An 18777-nucleotide genomic window follows, 5' to 3' on the forward strand; every position below is an offset into this window, starting at 1 on the left:
CATTACCTGGTATTAAAAGACTGATAAGCACATAGCTGGAGCTGTTTAAGACCAATTGGCCAAAGCGTGTTCGACATTCATAGCCATCCTCGTGTCGGTGCACAAGCTTACATGAATGTTAATTGTTTAATTAGTACACCCGCATACGCACAACCATTGAAAATGCTTACAAAATTACAAGTTAAATTACAGTTTGTCCTCTAGTTTTGCTGTTTTGCACGCAAAAAATGAATATTCACGTAGTTCACAGAGCCGGTCTTAGTGACCAGTCTTTGAACAATCGGAGGGCAAACTATCCATCGTATTTATTATTAAAATTATATTTTTGAATAATTACCAATCCTACCAGTTCTGCATTAGATCTGTCTATTGGTTGGAACTAGTTATAATGAGATAGTATAATTATATTGGATAGTGACATTTTAATCATATATTGTTATCATTATTATTTGTTATTTTACCTGTGATTTTGCTCGGAACAGAAAACGAAAAAAGACGTTAACAACTTTGATGCCGATTTTACACGTGAGGAGCCCAAGCTGACACCCATCACGGCTAACATTGTCAAATCCATAAACCAGAACGAATTCACCGGCTTCTCGTACACACGGCCAGACTTAGACAAACCCCAAACAATGACAGACATCGATTAAAGAAACCAAAAAGTCAATCCAAGTTCAAACTTAGGGATCAGCTCGGAAAATTGTCATGAGAGGGTCTTTTGAAGAGGTTGGTGAGAAGGTAGGAGAGGGAGAAAGCCTTGAGAAGATCGTTTGAACTCCACTAGGCAGTGCCGCCGACGTCTTAGGGAGAGTCTTGGAGTGCTGCTCACTGTGGGGGAGTCCGACCATCGACTTTTCATGGATAAAACCACACATGTTGAAAGAGCAACGGCTTGTTGGAGTCAGAGGCAGTAGGTTTGCTGGCTGGAGGACCCAGCCATTGGCCAGGTAGTGTCTGTAGTCAACTGCAAAACATGTACACTGTGCGAAACTCGACTGCACTTGCTGGTTGGAGGTTTAGTATGACTGGGAGTCTTGAATTTGCTGGAAGGTCAGTGGGGGTGGAAAGATGGCGTGAGAACTTTGATTTACTTGAGAGCACTGTGTGTGACATTTTATGTCCACATATCAACTCTTAATTAGTCCTTTTTTATAAGAAAAAAAAACTTGATGTTAAATTTGCCACACAATGTCAACATTAAGGTTACAGGCCCCCGATTTATCCGTGAAACAAAAATGTGACTATTTGGGGGTTTTTCAATTTTTTCAGTATAATGTCGCTCACTAAAAACACTCAGTTCAAATGATATCAAAATTGCTTCGCAAGACAAACTGTTAGCAAGCTTTGTGCACACCATGTTTCACATCACTAGTATGTCTGGTTTCAAAAACTGTCTATAAAAGAAAATCTATAAGAGTCTATATAAAAATATACAAAAAAAATTGTCACAACGGCAGTCACAGTTTAAAAAAGAAAGTCTATTTTTGGGCAGGAGCCTTACTTTCATTCCTGTACATTTGTGCACTAAAGAAAACCAAAGTGTCCACTCTGTGGGTCCACTCTGTGGAGTGCGAACATGTGTGCACAGTGTTTAATACCATAAACATGCTCTTTGGCAGTATTAGTTGTGTCAGGTACAGTGGATTGCAGGTGGGTTTATTTTGGTCAACAGAGGGAGACAAACCATTTTGGTGTTACAAAATATCTTGCCCTCTGTAACCATTTTGGTGTTACAAAGTATCTTGCCCTCTGTAGCCACAGCTTGTCGGAGATATCCTACCTGTGTGGAACTAAAGAGTAGCAAACTTGTGCTAAGTTGATGAAAAAAAATACATAAAATGAAGTATTTATATTAGGCATAGAATAACTGTGTGAATTATTCTATCGTGTAGATGAGATAGCATTTTTTGTAGAATGACAAAATAATGATGTAGCTGTAGGCTTTAGGCGTCATGTTATAATTTTTTTTAAACCAGGATTATAAAAGGAAGTCTTTAAAGAAAGAAGAAAGAAAAACAACACTGTATAAAATAATGCCACTCTGAAACTGTGTATATAGTATAAAGTTATTGTTATTAGCAAACAAACTATTAAGATTTGTCTGTGTATTATTGTATCTATGACAGTAGCTGCAACTCATGTTTAAAATCTTGTACAAAATTGTTTTTTTGTTTCGTTGTTTTCTTGTTTAATTTGTTTTCGCTTTTCGTTTTAATACCGGGGACAGAATGTCAAATGTGCAATCCGCATTATCAAAATGTTTTTTTTTTTAAATATAAGTAAGACACGGTTGAGGTTTAACTGAGATCAGTTGTTGATGAGAGCAATGTTTGGATATTAGAAATGGAGAAAATGTGCCTAGAAGTGTAACTATTTGTTGTCAATTGGTGCAATGACCGGAGAGTTTCAATAAAGTTGAGAAGTCATCAAGGAGATGTGACTTTAATAAGAGCTAACACCCCCGCCCCACCAATCTCCACCCCATTCCCCAATATCAACCCTAAACAATTCACAAAATAGTCATCAAATATTTCATTTTGCTTTCATTTCTTGGATGTATACAGATTTATGGGCCTTGTTTTGGGAAATTTGAAATTTAATTCTGTAAATTATGTAGCAAAAGTTTATTATTTTTTTCTGTTTATCTTGAGTCAAACTTGCCATGTAAAAAAATTGTGTGTAATACGAAAAAAAAGTTGTGAAGACGGATGTTTCCTTTTGAGATAAAAGAAAACATTTTTCTTTTCGCAAAACCAAAGAAGTAAAACAATCAGTGAAATGACCTATTGCTCTCATGCCAACATTCTCTTGTTCATACCCACAATATTCTGAACAAATAAAAGTTTTAGTGTGGTTTTGGGGGGGTTCTGTGAAAAAGATGTTGTTTATCAAATCGTTAAAATATTTTTTTGTAAAGGCACTGGACACTATTGGTTATCACTATTAGCATAAAAACTTACTTGTTAACGATCAATGGAGAACTGTTCATAGTATAAAACATTTTGAGAAACGGCCCCCTCTGAAGTAATGTAGCTTTCATGAAAGAAGTAATTATCTACTAAAATATTTGAATTTGATTTTGAGACCGCATAATTTGATTTTGAGGTCTCGAAATCAAGCATCTGAAAGCACACAACTTCGTGTGACAAGGGTGTTTTTTTCTTCCGTTGTTATCTTGCAACTTCGATGACCAATTACGTTCAAATTTTCACAGGTTTTTGTTATTTTGTGCATATAATTATGTTGAGATACACCAAGTGAGAAAACAGGTCTTTGACAATTACCAAAGTTGTCCAGTGTCTATAAAATAAACCAATTTACACTACCATCTTAATTTCTAGTCTTAATTAGTGCAGTCATTGCGATCATGTAATTTAAAACAAAGGGTTACAATTCAATTTCACCTTTTGAAAACTATTGAAAATATGGTTAAAACATTTTGAATGGACTCTTTTTTTTCTTTTCTTTTTTCATGTATGAACAATGCATTTTGTTTAGTATTTATTATTTTATCGTGCATTACTCAAAAGCTTTGCGCCACAACAGTGACTATTTTTGTTTTTGAGGTTTATTTAATCTCAAATGTCATCTTATTTTATAAAACAACACGAATGTGCATTCTGAAAAGTTGTTTCGCTCGTTTGCATAATTGTATGCAAAGTTCATATGATGTAGAATCAGAATTTATGTGTTTGTTCACATTTTGGATAGCCAAGCTCATTGTCATTGAGAAACAACCCCCTCTCTTGGTCACTGCTGACAACAACACATATTGAGAAGATAAGATCAGGGCCTAATTTCATAAAGCCTGTAAGCACAAAAACTTACTTGCCACAAAAAAAGCTTTTGCTAAGCAAAATTAGGTTACCAGCCAGACAAAAAACATCAGGTACTGAGGTCATAGTTGTTGGTTTTTATATTGTACTTTACTTCTGAAGGGCGTCTCAAAACGCTTCCACATTGATAGTTGCTTAGCAATTTCTTGCTTAGGTAATTTCTTGCTTAGCCATGTAGTTTGCTTAGAAGAGTTCTCTGCTCTATGAAATTGTGCCCAGGTGGGAATGCATAATAATCTATTCTCTCTCAATAAAAATGCCCAGAAGAAAACAAAAATCTGAAATAACTGTAATATTGGTTGTGTCCTCCGCAATTTGATTAACACAACACGTGTTTAGTAATACACCACACGTCAAATTAACATGAGCCAATAGTACTTTGTGCAATGATATTGTAAGAACAGTGTAACATCAATGCAATATAGAAATCGGTAGAGTACTGGATATGATAGAAAACAATGATCGGGAAATTACAAAAAATTACTGGGTTTTTTTTGTCCAGGTGCCTCGTAGGAAGAAAGAAATTCTGTAATAGTTATGGGAAATGAATGATATGATCATGAGTTCAATTAACTATATTTCAGCTATTTATTTTTCGATATTATTTTGTTTACTTATTTTTGATGAATCTATCTGGTAATGAGGTTAAAGGCACTGGACACTATTGGTAATTACTCAAAATAATTGTTTGCATAAAAACTTACTTGATAATGAGCAAAGAAGCCCTGTTGATAGTATAAAACATTGTGAGAAATGGCTCCCTCTGAATTAACAGGGTTTTTGAGAAAGAAGTAATTTCTCTCCAAAATATTTGAATCCAATTTGAGACTTCAGCTGAGGTCTCGAATTTAAACAATATGAAAGCACACAACTTGTGTGACTAGAAAGGAAACTATGAAGAAATGTTCAGGTTTGTTTTTAAACCAGTGTGATCAGGTACCCAAAGTCTAAACAGCGGTGTAGAAAGGCAGGACAAATTCCACTAGGCTAATCTAACTTTTTGATACAACACCCATGTTTTGGGTTTTGATGTATTTTGGCAAATAGTTTGGTTTGATTTTTATGATAAACATACATGTACGAAGCTCATAAAAGGCACTGGACACTATTGGTTATTGTCAAAGACCACTATTCTCACATGGTGTATCTCAACATTTGAACAAAATAACAAACCTGTGAAAGTGTTGAATCAATTGGTCATCGAAGTTAACGTGATAATAATGTGGGTGTGGTTTGGTCGTGCTTGCCTATTAACTTATTTACATTCATCTACCAGACAACTGAGGCTGCTGTTAGTTAGTTTTATTTATTTATTTTCAATTTCAGTTTATAAACAAAAACTTTTTTTTTTTTTTTTTTATCATGGCGTATATACCTTGGTACTGAAATTTATAGGGTTCATTTATGGCTTGATGTAGCGGATTCTTCAGACAGATTCTGATCCAATTTAAAGGGAACATTACAGAATTGGTAAGAACTTGTCTAATATCACAGATTGACGTAACACGAACACTGTCAATTTCTTGTTTGCAGTGCATTGCTCAGTGAGCGTTTATTGTTTCTTTCTTTGTTTCTTTAATTGATGTCATGCAAAATGTGTTGTCGGTTTTTCACTATTTTCTTGTGACCTAGATGGCCAATTGATCTCAAGCTTGAACAGGTTTGTCAGTTTATGTATATGGTGGATTACATAAGGTGCTTACACTGCCAGCAACTGTTTTGTTAGCAAAAATCAATTCTGTTATGTTCCATTAAAACATGATTTGGTCCACCCAGGTTTTTCCCATGGAAGATGGCATTGTTACTGGTGATCTATTTATGTATTTGTTAACTTTTTGTAATTGCTGAGACATTCGGATCGCAATTTTCAATTACTCAAATCATGAACACAAAGTTTAAAGCATTTTGCTTGTGTAAGGGGTAAAAATAAATTATATTCTTTATCCCAGATGCCAAAATTAACATCTATTAAATACAAAATTCTAATTTGAAAAACTATTACAAGTAAAGAGAAGCGAGCTCTGATTGAATGTGTGGTTAATAATTTTTTATGTGAACAAAAGATTTATCTGTTTGTTTGTTAATGGGATTGTTGTTGTTTTGGAGTGTTTTTTTTTTTTTTGGGGGGGGGGAGGGGGTGGCTGTCTGTTATTAAATGGGAATAATACACTGCCATTATCTAGCCTTGTGGTAGATTCAGATATTTTCTTTGAGGGTCAAAATTGTGAACATTGTGTTTGTTTCTTTTTGTCTCCATTTTAAGGCTTTTATTTATGAGAGCAGATACTCAAATATAGACATTTTAATCTACATCATGACATTTTAAACTTTATTTTAAGCTCTTGGGGAAAAAAGCAGGAATAGGCCAAGCCATAAATTGGACAAACTTAGTTTATCTTTTAGGTTGTACAACATTTTGTTTTAATTGTTAAAACTTAACGGTGGGGTGCTGTCCCAACAGTAGATTTCAAAGATCCATTTTTATTTGGACTGTCTTCCAAGATTTTCAGCTCAAATGGGCCGCAGTTATAAACCTTGGTTAAGCAGGTGAACTGCCCAAAAGACATGTACAAAACATTGTGTGATTGGTGCCCTGCCTTTCTTGGGGGGTGGGTGGCTAAGCAAACTTATTTTTGCTGAGCAGCTTCATTAAGTGGGACCCTTGGTTCTGCTTACTGAAAAAATCTGCGCTTAAGGAAGCAAACAAATCCATGCTTCACGAAAGTGTATTTCATATGTTGGCAAAGATTTGTGGCCGTGTAATTCAAGTTGTTACTATGTACATGTGTAGCCATACTTGGCCAGCAAAGCTAGTACAGGAAAATGGCCCTGTAACACCCCCCGCTTCCCCACCCCCAATCACAAGGATACTATGTAGGTAAACACACAATAAACCATCAAAAGTGTTAATCATGCAAGTCTATTAAAAAACATGGCATACAATCAGTGTTATAATAATAATAATAATAATAATCATAATAATCATAATAATTATTTAATTTATAATGCAGCAATTCCGGACAACGCTGTTCAAAGGGCACATGTTACCTTTTGTAATACACAGTTAATTTCCATCAATTTTATTTGTATTTATAAACAGTCATGTTTTACTTTAGACTATGTCTAATGTGTTTTTTTCTTATCCCCCAAGTGTGCTTTGACTGTAAGATTAATCAGAGAGTTGTTTGTAAGTCGACTGAGAAAAGAAGAGAAGTAGAAATCATGAATGGTATCTTAAAATTCAGCAGGATGTTTGGTCTTTGAGTGTAGCTGGCTTGTGCAATATAAAACCCTTTTCACATGACATCAATTTAGCAGGGGTCCCTTGGTTTATTTTAGCATGGTTGTGACATTTTACAAGTTGGAAGGACAACAATGTTTGAACTGTCCAAGGTCCCTAGTACAATCCTCTCAAATTTGCCGTCCTTTATAGAGAGTATAAACATTATTTTTCTTTCACACGAGGTGCATTTTTTAAAGTTTTACAACCATGCTAAAAATAAACAAGGGGAGCCTTGTTAGATAGCTGTCGTGTGAACGGGCTTTAACCTGCATACATTGATGGCCTCACCCTGTTACGATGATATATTGTATTTAAAACTTCACTCCACTACTTTTTTGTTCTAAAGATTAGTATCAGAAGGTTGGTTCAGTTTTATTTAAATTTCGCCAATTTGGATTGGATTCACACCTGGGCTCACTTTCATAAAGCCTGTAAGCACAAAACATGCTAAGCACAAACAAATCTTGCTTAGCTAAAATATGTTGCCAGCGAGAACCATAGTTACTATTGCTGCATTTCTTGCTTAGCAAAGACATTTGCTCTGCAGAGTTTTCTGCTGAACAGGCTTTATAAAATTGTGCTCAGGTTCCAATTTCATGGCTCTGCTTACCGTTGAATTCAGCGCTATTGGGCCATTAGAATCACACGCATTACAAGACGCCCTAAGTGCTGAATGCTGTGGTAAAGCAGAAACATAAAGTTGGGTCCAGCCGATGAAGGGAAAGTACAACATTGGTATCGGAATTACATCAGATTCACTAAAAGATTCACTAACCATCCTAAGAAATGTAAAGTTTTAAGTTTTGTATCGATTTCATCTGCTTGCGATTGAACATGCAGCGCTTTCAGGCGTGCAACTTATTCAGCTGATCGGCTGATTTCCTCTTTTCTTTTCATAACAGTGCCATAGAAAAGTGGAAAACACTGTACAAAGGTGATCAACCATTTCCTCTTTTTTTTTGCAATAAGAAAGTTATATGTCTGGCTTTGTGTAGAAACTTGTTACCTATTACACAGTTGCTCTTGGAACACACAAAAGTGCTATTCACATGACAGCAATTTGACTAGAGTCCCTTGCTTACTTTTAGCATGGTTGTAAAATATAGCTATGTTTGACAAGATTATGCACGAGAATTTAACATGGACAGTAGATAAATTGTCCTTTCACACGAGGTACATTTTGTAAAATTTTACAACCATGTTACAATTTAGCAAGGGACCCTTGCTAAATTGTTGTCATGTGAAAGGGGCCAAAGTGTATTGTGCTTCCTGCTGGTTCTGATTGCACATTCACCACTAGAAATGCATGCTGTGACTACTCATATAGCCCATGAAAGTACAAATCTCAAGACGGCATTTCCAATTGAAGTCTCACTTTTGTTTGATAAAAAATTTCCCAGGTTTTATTTTCTTCTCTAAACATAAAAATGAGTGGTGTTGCCGGTTTTTATCAAAGTGTACCTTCCCCTGTCAGAGACAGAACCTTGGCCCAAATTCATGGCACTGCTTAGGACAGAGCTCTGCGCTTATAGCATTGCACAGATTTCTGTGGACAATAAGCACAGATTTCTGTGGACAATAAGCACAGATTTCTGTCAAAAGCATCATCAAGAATTTGGCACTTTGGGTATTTTTTAAGCATATTTACAAAAATGGATACTCGGTTAGGTAACCAAGGTCTGTAGTTTCTTTAACGGCAATGTTTATTGCAATTGGGGCAATATTTTCATAGAGTATTTTATTTGTGTATGAAGTGAACCACCATGGTCTTTCCATATTACCTTATTTTAATTAAAAGGTTCATGGTGAAAGCAAATTTGATGCATCTCCTTTTCTGTTAAGAACCCTCTCCCAAGTCTGTTAAAAACGTTGTTAAAACAAAATCAACGCTAAACAGGTTCATCTTAAAGATTTGGGTGGTCTTTGCTAAAGAGAGATATTGGTAGATTTGGCTTATGTATAAGGTAAACCATAACCGTGTAATGGTTGAACATTTTATGTTGATGTACTGTTTTCAGTCTTGGACAGTTTTGTCCATCTATTTATTTTAAATGAATGTACATTTCATACTTTTTTTTACGGGCCTAGAAATGTACTTTTTTGAGAAACCACGCCAAATGTGGGTACTCTAGACTTTGTCTGTTCACATTTGTCTAGTTCCACTCTTTTTTTCAATAATAATAAAGGGGTGGGGAAGTGGTTGTTGTTGATTCAAGACCACAGTAACTGCCTTGTTTTTTTTTTTAAGAGCCAAATTTTAAAAACCTACAAAGTTTAACCACTTAATGGATATTTTGTGTGCAAATTGATTACTAAATTCTTCATCAAGTTTCCACTTGAGAATTGTGTCTTAAGAGTTTATATATTCATCATCTCTGAAGCTTTCAGAAATTTAAAGATTTAAATCGTTTATATTTGAAATCTGGGTTCAAGCTAAACGCACAAGTATAACATTTACACAGACAGTGAGAATGCGGTTTTTTTTTAATAGTGGTGCACACACAGCCGTGTGCTTTATACTAAACCTCGCATAAAACAAGAATACATGAAGCTATTTATCCCATGTTTAAAAACAAAAAATAAACATAGCTAGATGGTGAATGGCTCCTAGCTGTACTTGTGTGGTGGACCTGTTGTTCATGTGGTATATAATTAAAAAAAGATTACGGTGAAAAAAAATGTTATCGAAAATGTACTGGAGTTTAGATACACCACCTTGCTGTATCATACCAGTTATAAACGTTAATGTGGTTCAAATCTATTAAAATAAATGTGCACCTTGTATACAACTTCAGTTGGTAATTTTTTTGTCTTTATTTGAATGCATTCATTGTTTTATTGTGGTATAGACTGACAATTTGATGTCACAAGTTAAAGGAACACGTTGCCTTGGATCGGACGAGTTGGTCTATAAAAAGCGTTTGTAACCGGTTTTTTATAAAATGCATATGGTTGGAAAGATGTTTTAAAAGTAGAATACAATGATCCACACAAGTTTGCCTCAAAATTGCGTGGTTTTCTTTTTACTGTACGAACTAACACGGTCGGCCATTTATGGGAGTAAAAAATTTGACTCCCATAAATGTCCGACCGTGTTTGTCGACGTAAAAGGAAAACCATGCAATTTCGAAAGATACTTGTGTGGATCAATATATTCTACTTTTAAAATATCTTTCTAATCATATGCATTTTATAACAAACAGTTTGCAAAGACCAACTCGACCGATCCAAGGCAACGTGTTCCTTTAAATGATGATCAAATGTTTACAAATTGTCATTATTTCATTTAATTACCGTTTCTTATGTTCTTTGTGTGCCTTTGGTGCCATTATAGGCAGATAAATGCGCTTAACAAATCTTTAATTATTATTATTATTATAATAAAGAGTAATAATAACACAGCATTTTTAAAGCGCACTTATACTGTAAAACATTCAAAGGCGCTGGTCAATGAACACAGAACAAGAAGAAAATTTCACTCAATGTCTGCATAGGCTAATCTGAAGAGATGGGTTCGAGAGAATTTTTGAATCTTGAGATGTCATGCGTTCCTTGAGATATTGAGGCAGAGAGTTCCAGCAACATAGCCTGAACTTCCTACAGACAAAATTTTATACAACCCTTGCATAATGTGAAACGCTACATGGACGCTGAGCTCACGCGCACGTTTATACGCACAAAGAACAGCACTGTTCAATCATTTGCCTCCTTTGACCCAAGAGAGGGTGCTTTTTGACCCCAATAATTTGTGCATTTATTTAATTTTTTTACAAAAAAGTGTTGATGTCTTTTGACCGAAAAGGTATTTATGAATGGGAATCAAAGTGTGTTGAATCGGTTTTCAACTAGTGGTTTAAACCCGCCAAGGCCTGATTCTTAATAATTTACCTCGACTCTGTCTCAGGAAAATTATCAAGAACCAGACCTCGTTGGGTTTATACCACTAGTTGAAAATCTCTTCACCACACATTGGGTGCGTTTGTTTAGCTTCCCTGGGTCGACCCCGGTGTGTGGCAAATTTTTTTTCCAAGACGAACGTGGGTAATTATCTGCACATGTTTGTCCTGGAATTTTTTTTTGCCACACACCGGGGTCGACCTAAGTAAGCTAAACGAACGCACCCATTGATTTGATTCCCTTATTAAAGCCTACACCATGTGTACATGTAGGTTAGCCCTTGTACTCGTTAAAACTTTTTCTACCCAAGGACCAAATATCATGCCTGGTTATTGCACTCATGCACTCCCTCCGTATCATGTCTATGGAGAGGTCACGCTTGCATGCAGTAACTGGGTAGGAGTTCATAATTCAATGTTCAGCCACAGGTCTGTTTCCTAGAGCAGATGTCTCAACACTAGAATCATAGGGTGAAGCTTAAAAAGTTAAAAGTACGAGGAATATTTCGCGATCTTCTGGAATACTGGGACTCCAGCGTCAAGTACTCAATGCTTTCAAGAGTCCTGCTGAAAAAAATCCACAGGCATAACACTCGGGTGGGATTCGAGCCCACAACCCACGCCATCCTATTAATAGCAGATGTCTTACTACTAGACCACGGAGCATGAAGCTTGAAAAGTTAAAAGTACGACGAGGAATGTTAGCGATCTTTCGGAATACAGATATTCCAGCATTGAGTACTCAATGCTTTCAAGAGTCCTGCAGAAAACAAAACTCAGGTGGGATTCGAGCCCACTACCAACGCCACCCTATTAATAGCAGTTGTCTCACCACTCGACCATGGAGCATGAAGCTTGAAAAGTTCAAAGTACGAGGAATAATTTAGCGATCTTCTGGAATACCAAAATATTTATCTTTCCTCGTTATCCTCCTCTTCCTCTTCTTCGCTATCGGAGTAAAAATAAGTCACTGTAGGACGATTTGTATTCACAAACAAATCGTCGTCGTTATCGCTGTCACTCTCTTCATCCTCATCTTCCTCATCACCGCCGCCGTCTCCAAGGGGACTGCCGGCATCTTTCAAGGACATTTCTGAGATGTCTTTGGCGAGCGCGTCTGTACTTAGGTCGTAGCCTTGTTTTCCAGCTGTGTCCAGGTCACTGCTGGAAGTCTTGCTCTTGAACTGGTCTGGCCTAGTGGAGAAATAGATGGAATAACAATTATTACTTAATCCTAGAAAAAACCTTTTAAGTTAAATGGCCTTAGACACACACACGAAGTCGGACATATGAGTGGGCGGTGACAAAAAAAGGCAAAATCTTTTTGGGGGTTTGTGTAGCTTGTGTGGAGTGTAGTGGAACATCATGGTATCTAAGAAAGGCCCCATTTTTTCTGTAGATTTGAGGTCCACAAAACTGCGATTGCTGGTTGCCATATTTTCTCCTGTAGTACATGAAGGACTTCTGCTTTCACTGTTAATCAACATTAATGTCCATTCAGTGTATGAATTGGATTGAAAACAGACAAATTTCCACTTGCAACAAATGTCAGGCATGCAACTCTTCAGCTGAAAATATTTTCCTATTGATCGCGCGTACTGAAGCTAGCCGCGTATTGGAAATCCCCCCGCATCCCCTTACATGTATACAACAAGCAATAAAAGCACTATGGAGCCTTTTTTCATACAGCGTGATTTTGCGCAGAGTTTTTTTGTAACGGCAGAGGGAATAAGGTGGAAAGAGGGGGTGAAGCAAAGGGTTCTTAGCAGGGGCTCCTGCCATCCCTGGCCCCCTCTTGTTACGCCTCTGGTGATCACATTTTGGAAAACAGGGCGTGGTCCATAAGATGTTTTTTCCCCTCTGACTGAACGTCTGACGACTCACTTACTGACTAATCTTACTAACTATAATAACAATGACTTACCACAAGCTCTCCTGCTGAATGTATTTGATCTGCTTTGGATAGAGGATGCTTGATATCTCTGCTTTCACTTTATCCCCTTCCTGTATGGGGTCGACTATCACAAAATCACCTAGAAAGAAAAAAAAGAAAAAAGCATTTGTATGGCGCCGAGTTAAGCCCGGTGCATACCTCCTGCGAAAACGAATGCGAAACCAATTTGACGTGAATTTGAGGTAACACCTCTTTTTTCGCAGCGAATATTCGCAGAAGTTGAGCACAGCTCAACCCCTGCGAATTATTGGTTGAGAATTTGTGTCTTCAACATTAATATCGCATTAGCATTTGCAGGAAGAATGAACCAGGCTTTAGATTTAAATAATGTCTGGTACAATGACTTGCTTAGTCACAATGTACCATTTACATTCAAATTCCTCAGACTATAGAGACAGTTGCTGTGTCAAAATAAATGGTTCGTTGAAAACCTTTTCATAGAAACCTCCAGATGAGCAATCCCTAGTATCATTGTGCCATAAACATCCATTCAGAAATGTGTGTGGGTGTTCACTGACTCTTACGCAACTATGGAATAGCTTGCTTTGAATCATGTGACATAGCAACTGTCTCGATTGTCTAAGGAATTCAAATTTAAAGGCAGTGGACACTATTGGTAATTGTCAAGGACTAGCCTTCACAGTTGGTGTATCTCAATAAATGCATAAAATAATGAACCTGTGAAAATTTGAGCTCAATCGGTCATCGAACTTGCGAGATAATAATGAAAGAAAAAAACACCCTTGTCACATGAAGTTGTATGAGTTTAGATGGTTGATTTCAAGACCTAAAGTTCTAAGTCTGAGGTCTTGAAATCAAATTCAAGGAAAATTACTTCTTTCTCGAATACTATGGCACCTCAGATGGAGCCGTTTCTCACAATGTTTTATACCATCAACCTCTCCCCATTACTCGTCACCAAGAAAGATTTTATGCTAATAATTATTTTGAGTAATTACCAATAGTGTCCACTGCCTTTAAGAGGTAACTTGTGATCAAGCAGGCCATTGTACCAGACAATTATTCAAGTCTAACACACAAAAAAGGGCTTGTTAGCGTGTTGTCTACTGCATCAGAATCAAGTTCTTATGGCTGAATCATTGGAACATACGTCCTTGAGCAAGGCACTTAAAGCCAGTGGACACTTTCGGTAAACAGTGTTGTCCAAGGCCCACACTTCGTGTATCACAACTTCTATATATAATAACAAATCTGTGAAAATTTAGGCTCAATCGGTCATCGGAGTCGGGAGAAAATGACTGGAAAAACCAACCGTTGTTTCCGCACGTTTCGCCGTGTCATGACATGTGTTTACTATAAATCCGTAATTCTTGATGTCGAGAATTGATAATTGTTTTAATGTTTTCTCAAAAAGTAAAGCATTTCATGGAATAATATTTCAAGAGAAGTCTTTTACCATTACCTTCTGAAAGTGTATAATGGCTTTAACCATGATTGTTTCTATTCAAACAGGTGTAGAAATGGGAAACCGAGCGAGCCGAGAAATCACCAAGTTGAATGAACCCTTAGCGCTATTTAGCAGGGATAATAAAAGTTGTGTCTTGAACTAGCTTACTAGGATATCTGAGCTATATGAACACATTTTGATGTATTATTAGTTTGAGAAGTTCAGTGACCCCAGCTCACTAAACATTCTTGTGTCTGACTATACTCCAATCAAATAGCAAGGATCTGCTTTGGTGTCATAAATATTTATATACATTTTATGCAAAAGTCTCTTTTGTCAGAATATAACAAGGTGAAAACTGGACCAATCCAGTCTCGTAGAATCGGTACTGTACCTCGTTTAATCCAGACGTTTTTGCGGAACCTAGTTGGCATGCTGACAAGGAACAGGTCCCCTTTTGCCGTCTGCACCTCATGAAGGTTGTTGCCTCTGCTAGCAGTCACCTAAAATGAGTTTTGGTTATAGAAAAAACAAACACATAATTGAACCTGTGGCAAATATACGAAGTTGTCATACACCAGTATCTGCACTTTTTATCACACATTCAACATAATACCATGTATAAAAAAAATTGCAATTATGAACAAGAAGTTCAACTATTATGACGATCTAACTTGTACAAGGGCAATTGTTACTGAACGATTGAAGTCGTTAATAATAGCCCATCACTGTTTTCTGTTTCTGCCATTTACTAAAAATCTTGAATCTCCCAATCATGCTTAGTTTTTGTCTAGTTGCATCAGCATCATTTGGTTGGAGATGCCAGTGGTAGAAATGAAATCTAACCCCAATCATATCCAATCAGTAATGGCAAATTACACTTACAAGTTTAGGGTCATGAATTTCCCTAGGGTAGGTCCGTCGGGTAATCGGAAACAGAACATTTATTTTATTTGGCTTTAGTACCTTTACAATCTGCTGTTGCCCTTCGGGCAGATTGTAATCATCAAGGACTTCCCTGGTCACATGTTTTCTCTTTGTAGCTTTCGACATAACCCTTTTTTATGAGACTTCTATAATCGTCCGCCAACTGGTCAGGATCAAAGTCCAAGCTTGTTGGAAACAACGTCGTTGTTCTACTGTCACTGGTGGTGAGGGCTGGTGGTTGGTGGTTCAAAATTGCACTTTACCTGTGGAAAGAAGAAGGCCACTAATTACATCAGCCGTCCATTTCACAAAACTCTTCCTAAATCCTAACTTAAGAGTTAGACTAATCTTAGGACTTCTTAGGACGAGTCCCAACCTTAAGATTAATCCCAAGTTCTCGAGATAAGACGAGTCCTAACTCTTCATGAAATCAACCCCTGGGCCTACTTACATAAAGGGTTTGAAGGCAATGATGTAGGCTACGGTTTGTGGCAACCAGAGACAACAAATAAGAGGTTGGTAAAGCCCTTTCTCTAACTTTAAATTGTTAAAAAGTTATAAATTCTTACTATAAATTCAGTTCCAATCCACACCATGCGGCAATAAAAAAATAAAACGCTGACAGTGCACTCTACAGCATTGCAAGACAACAGACAGTAGACAGTGACGCCGCGCCTGTATATGCTTCCCGCCTTTCTCTTCGCCCTGGCAAGAAAGGCACCAAGCCATTGTATTTTCTCCTTATAACTGTTTAATAGTAAATACGGCCGTAAATACATACATAGGATTAGGACTCAGGAGGGCCGTGTGACACCCTCTCTTCAGTTTATAATAATATGAGGAAATTGTACATTTCTGCATACCTGGAATTTAATCTTTGAATATGTTGAAAAAGCAAAAGGCAAGGCCATTTTCATTTTGTAAAAGGGCACTTCTAATTAAATTGATTGGTTGGAAAATCGGAAAAGTTTCCGTATGGCGCCACCACTTTTTCATTCGATATGAAATAATTTAGTATCTAATTTACCTCAATGAGATATCCTTTTTTGTAAAAATGAGTGAAAAAGTGGTGGCGCCATACGGAAAGTTATCCGGAAAATCTTTTATTTTTTAACACATCTTGTCACATGGGTGGGATAACTTTCCATATGGCGCCACCACCTTTTCACTCATTTTTACAAAAAGGGATATCTCATTGAGGTAAATTAGATACTATATTATTTCATAACGAATGAAAAAGTGGTGGTTCCATACAGAAACTTTTCCCATGGGTGACATGGTATGATATGATGGGGGCTAGCCCAGGTTAGATGGGGGCATGGGATTTAGTCACTGGATAGTAGTATAGTCAACAAACGGGAACTTTTGAAGGGCACCAACAAGGCCAAGACCATGGCCTCCGTGGTCTTCGTATAATTCCAGGCCTGTTTCTACTGAAGGTACTAGCACTAACAATCAGACCATTTACTACATGTACTATGAATTGATACAACCCAAACAAGACAGTGAGCCGACTCCTTCATTCCATTGCGTCATCATCATACCATGGAGTCAGCCGCATATATCACTCAGCAGTTTACTTACCAAACACCGTGTAAACGAAACGGCCTAGAGTGCCAGTGTTCGACTCCACTCTACGCCTCGCTAGTTAGCCATAATTGCAGACAACTCCACAGTGTTATGTTCTACAAGTTTTTGATTCCAAAGCAAGAGATGAAAAGACGGAGCAGAACATTGGACATCTAAAGATTTTACAAACTGTAACACATGTCGCCATTTTGCTTTATTTTGTGATTTACGCTCTCTGAAGAAAGAGTCAGGTAACTTTTCTGAAACGCCATTACGTGTGTATCTCAGGGCATCCTAGTCGACTGGGTACCATACATCAATATTATTTCACAACCTTCACGCAACTTTTGTCCAAAATTATGCGCGTGGATAATATGTTGCACTCTGAAAAGAAAAATAAAAGAGCTTTTGTTTAAATTTACTACAAGTCTACGTTTCTTCCTCGAAAATAATTTCGCCTGATGCGCTTTTACTTTCGAATTTATGACTTTTATCATTATCTTCACGAACTTGGGACGTCGAATACACGAAATCATTAGCCGGGGCAACTGTCTCAGGGTTGGAGGGGGGGGGGGTGGCAATTTTTCGATCCTCTGTTCGATGATTCTCTACTCTGTGCTGAATCTGGTGGCCCTCGATCGGTTGTTTTGATTTATTTTTTACAACCACTAACTAACTACCTTTATGTGACAGAAGACGTTTGCCCCTCCCCTAAAGTTTCACAATCTTATGGACAAACATTTCCCAACATGTATGACTTGAATGGTCTATAATAAATTGCATATTATTATTTGTTTAGTTTTAGATTTAAGTAGGCCTAATGAATACCTAGCGTTTAAAAAAATGTAAAACAAAAAATCCCTTCACCCAAAAATACAACAACAATAAATTTTACAAAATACGATAGGGACATGGATTTTCCGGGGGGTTGACATCTAACTTTCGAAAAAATAACATTAGTTTTCTGTCATAGATCCGCACCTGTTAACCCAAAAGGGTTCTACTGCAGTCACATTTTAAAGGCTTTTATGTTCTGTTTCATTCATTTGTGTCTCTTATTGGCCTAAGACTTGACGCATGCATCTAAAATGCACAACCCGGGCACTTGAGCGGGCCCGGACCCCAAGCCGTAAAAATCCTCGCGTTCAACACTCTTGCACGCCCCATTTTAATAGATTTGCCCCCCCCCCCCCCTAAAATTTATTGTCTGGATCCGCCGCCTTGACGATGATGGCGATGATTGGGATGAAACGCTGTCTGGGCATTAAATATGAAGAAATAATATGGATACGAAGCTATAATTGAGTTGTTTTTTGATACAATAACCAACAGCAAAAACGAAATGAGAGGGGGCACATCATACCCATCAGACTCCCTAGATTGCACCAGAGAGCATCGGCCTCAAACTTCCCGGCACTCTAAAAACTCTTGCCGGGCCGGGTCACATTGTCACGGATTCCGGGTTTAATTGACCAAGAAATGGGTCTGGCGACCCAAATCCGGGTCAATTCTGACCCAGGAGTTTTTACGCCGTAAATGTTATTACTGATGTCCCCCCCCCCCCCCATCTTTCAAGACAGATTGACGCCCATGACCTTGTTCTGCTGGCTAAAGTGGCAGTTAGATGTTAGAACATAGGAGGACAAGTAAAAATTCTCTCCAAGTCGTCCGGCTGGCTAGTTCGGTATTTTTACAAACCTGCAGCCGATCTCACGAAACGCTAGGATTAATCGTATCTCGAGTTAGGACGAGTAACCCGCCCTAACTTATGGATGGGTTCAATTCGTCCTAAACGTCTTCGAACTGTACTCGTCCTTCTCCTAAGATTAATCCTAAGTTAGGAAGAGTTTGGTGAAGTCGACGGCTGACGGCCGTGAAATGCCAATCTAAAAGGTCCTATA

At 37.5% G+C, this 18777-nt stretch overlaps 2 protein-coding genes across 4 annotated transcripts in view; one reads left to right on the forward strand and one right to left on the reverse strand.

The window, feature by feature from the left end:
- The window catches only part of LOC139934540 (calcium-independent protein kinase C-like), a 98277-nt gene extending 88489 nt beyond the window's left edge, over window positions 1-9788 (forward strand). For both annotated transcript variants that reach the window (XM_071928807.1, XM_071928799.1), the window contains exon 15: window positions 483-9788. In XM_071928807.1, coding sequence (XP_071784908.1) covers window positions 483-653 — 171 coding nt within the window. In that variant the 3' untranslated portion in view covers window positions 654-9788. The remainder of the gene's footprint in view (window positions 1-482) is intronic.
- Window positions 9789-9912: 124 nt separating this feature from the next.
- LOC139934559 (probable RNA-binding protein EIF1AD) lies at window positions 9913-17122 on the reverse strand. Of its 2 annotated transcripts, none has more exons than XM_071928832.1 (5): window positions 16892-17122; window positions 15347-15570; window positions 14775-14883; window positions 12943-13051; window positions 9913-12212 (listed from the first exon to the last, which is right to left on the reverse strand). In XM_071928832.1, exons 2-5 carry the CDS (start codon window positions 15431-15433, stop codon window positions 11930-11932), a joined length of 588 nt encoding a protein of 195 aa, XP_071784933.1. In that variant the 5' UTR covers window positions 15434-15570; window positions 16892-17122; the 3' UTR covers window positions 9913-11929. The 2 variants fall into 2 exon arrangements, with proteins under 2 accessions (XP_071784933.1, XP_071784942.1); XM_071928841.1 differs by lacking the exon at window positions 16892-17122 and adding an exon at window positions 15877-15895.
- Between the last annotated feature and the right edge of the window lie 1655 nt (window positions 17123-18777).

Source organism: Asterias amurensis, chromosome 1, assembly GCF_032118995.1.
Source record: "Asterias amurensis chromosome 1, ASM3211899v1".
NCBI lineage: Eukaryota > Metazoa > Echinodermata > Asteroidea > Forcipulatida > Asteriidae > Asterias > Asterias amurensis.

Coding starts and splice junctions, on each gene's coding strand:
- LOC139934559 (XM_071928832.1), bottom strand. CDS start 15,433: ATGTCGAAAGCTACAAAGAGAAAACATGTGACCAGGGAAGTCCTTGAT. Junction 13,052..14,774: donor AAACGTCTGGATTAAACGAG/GTACAGTACCGA, acceptor TTTTCTTTCTAG/GTGATTTTGTGATAGTCGAC. Junction 12,213..12,942: donor ATTCAGCAGGAGAGCTTGTG/GTAAGTCATTGT, acceptor TTTCTCCACTAG/GCCAGACCAGTTCAAGAGCA.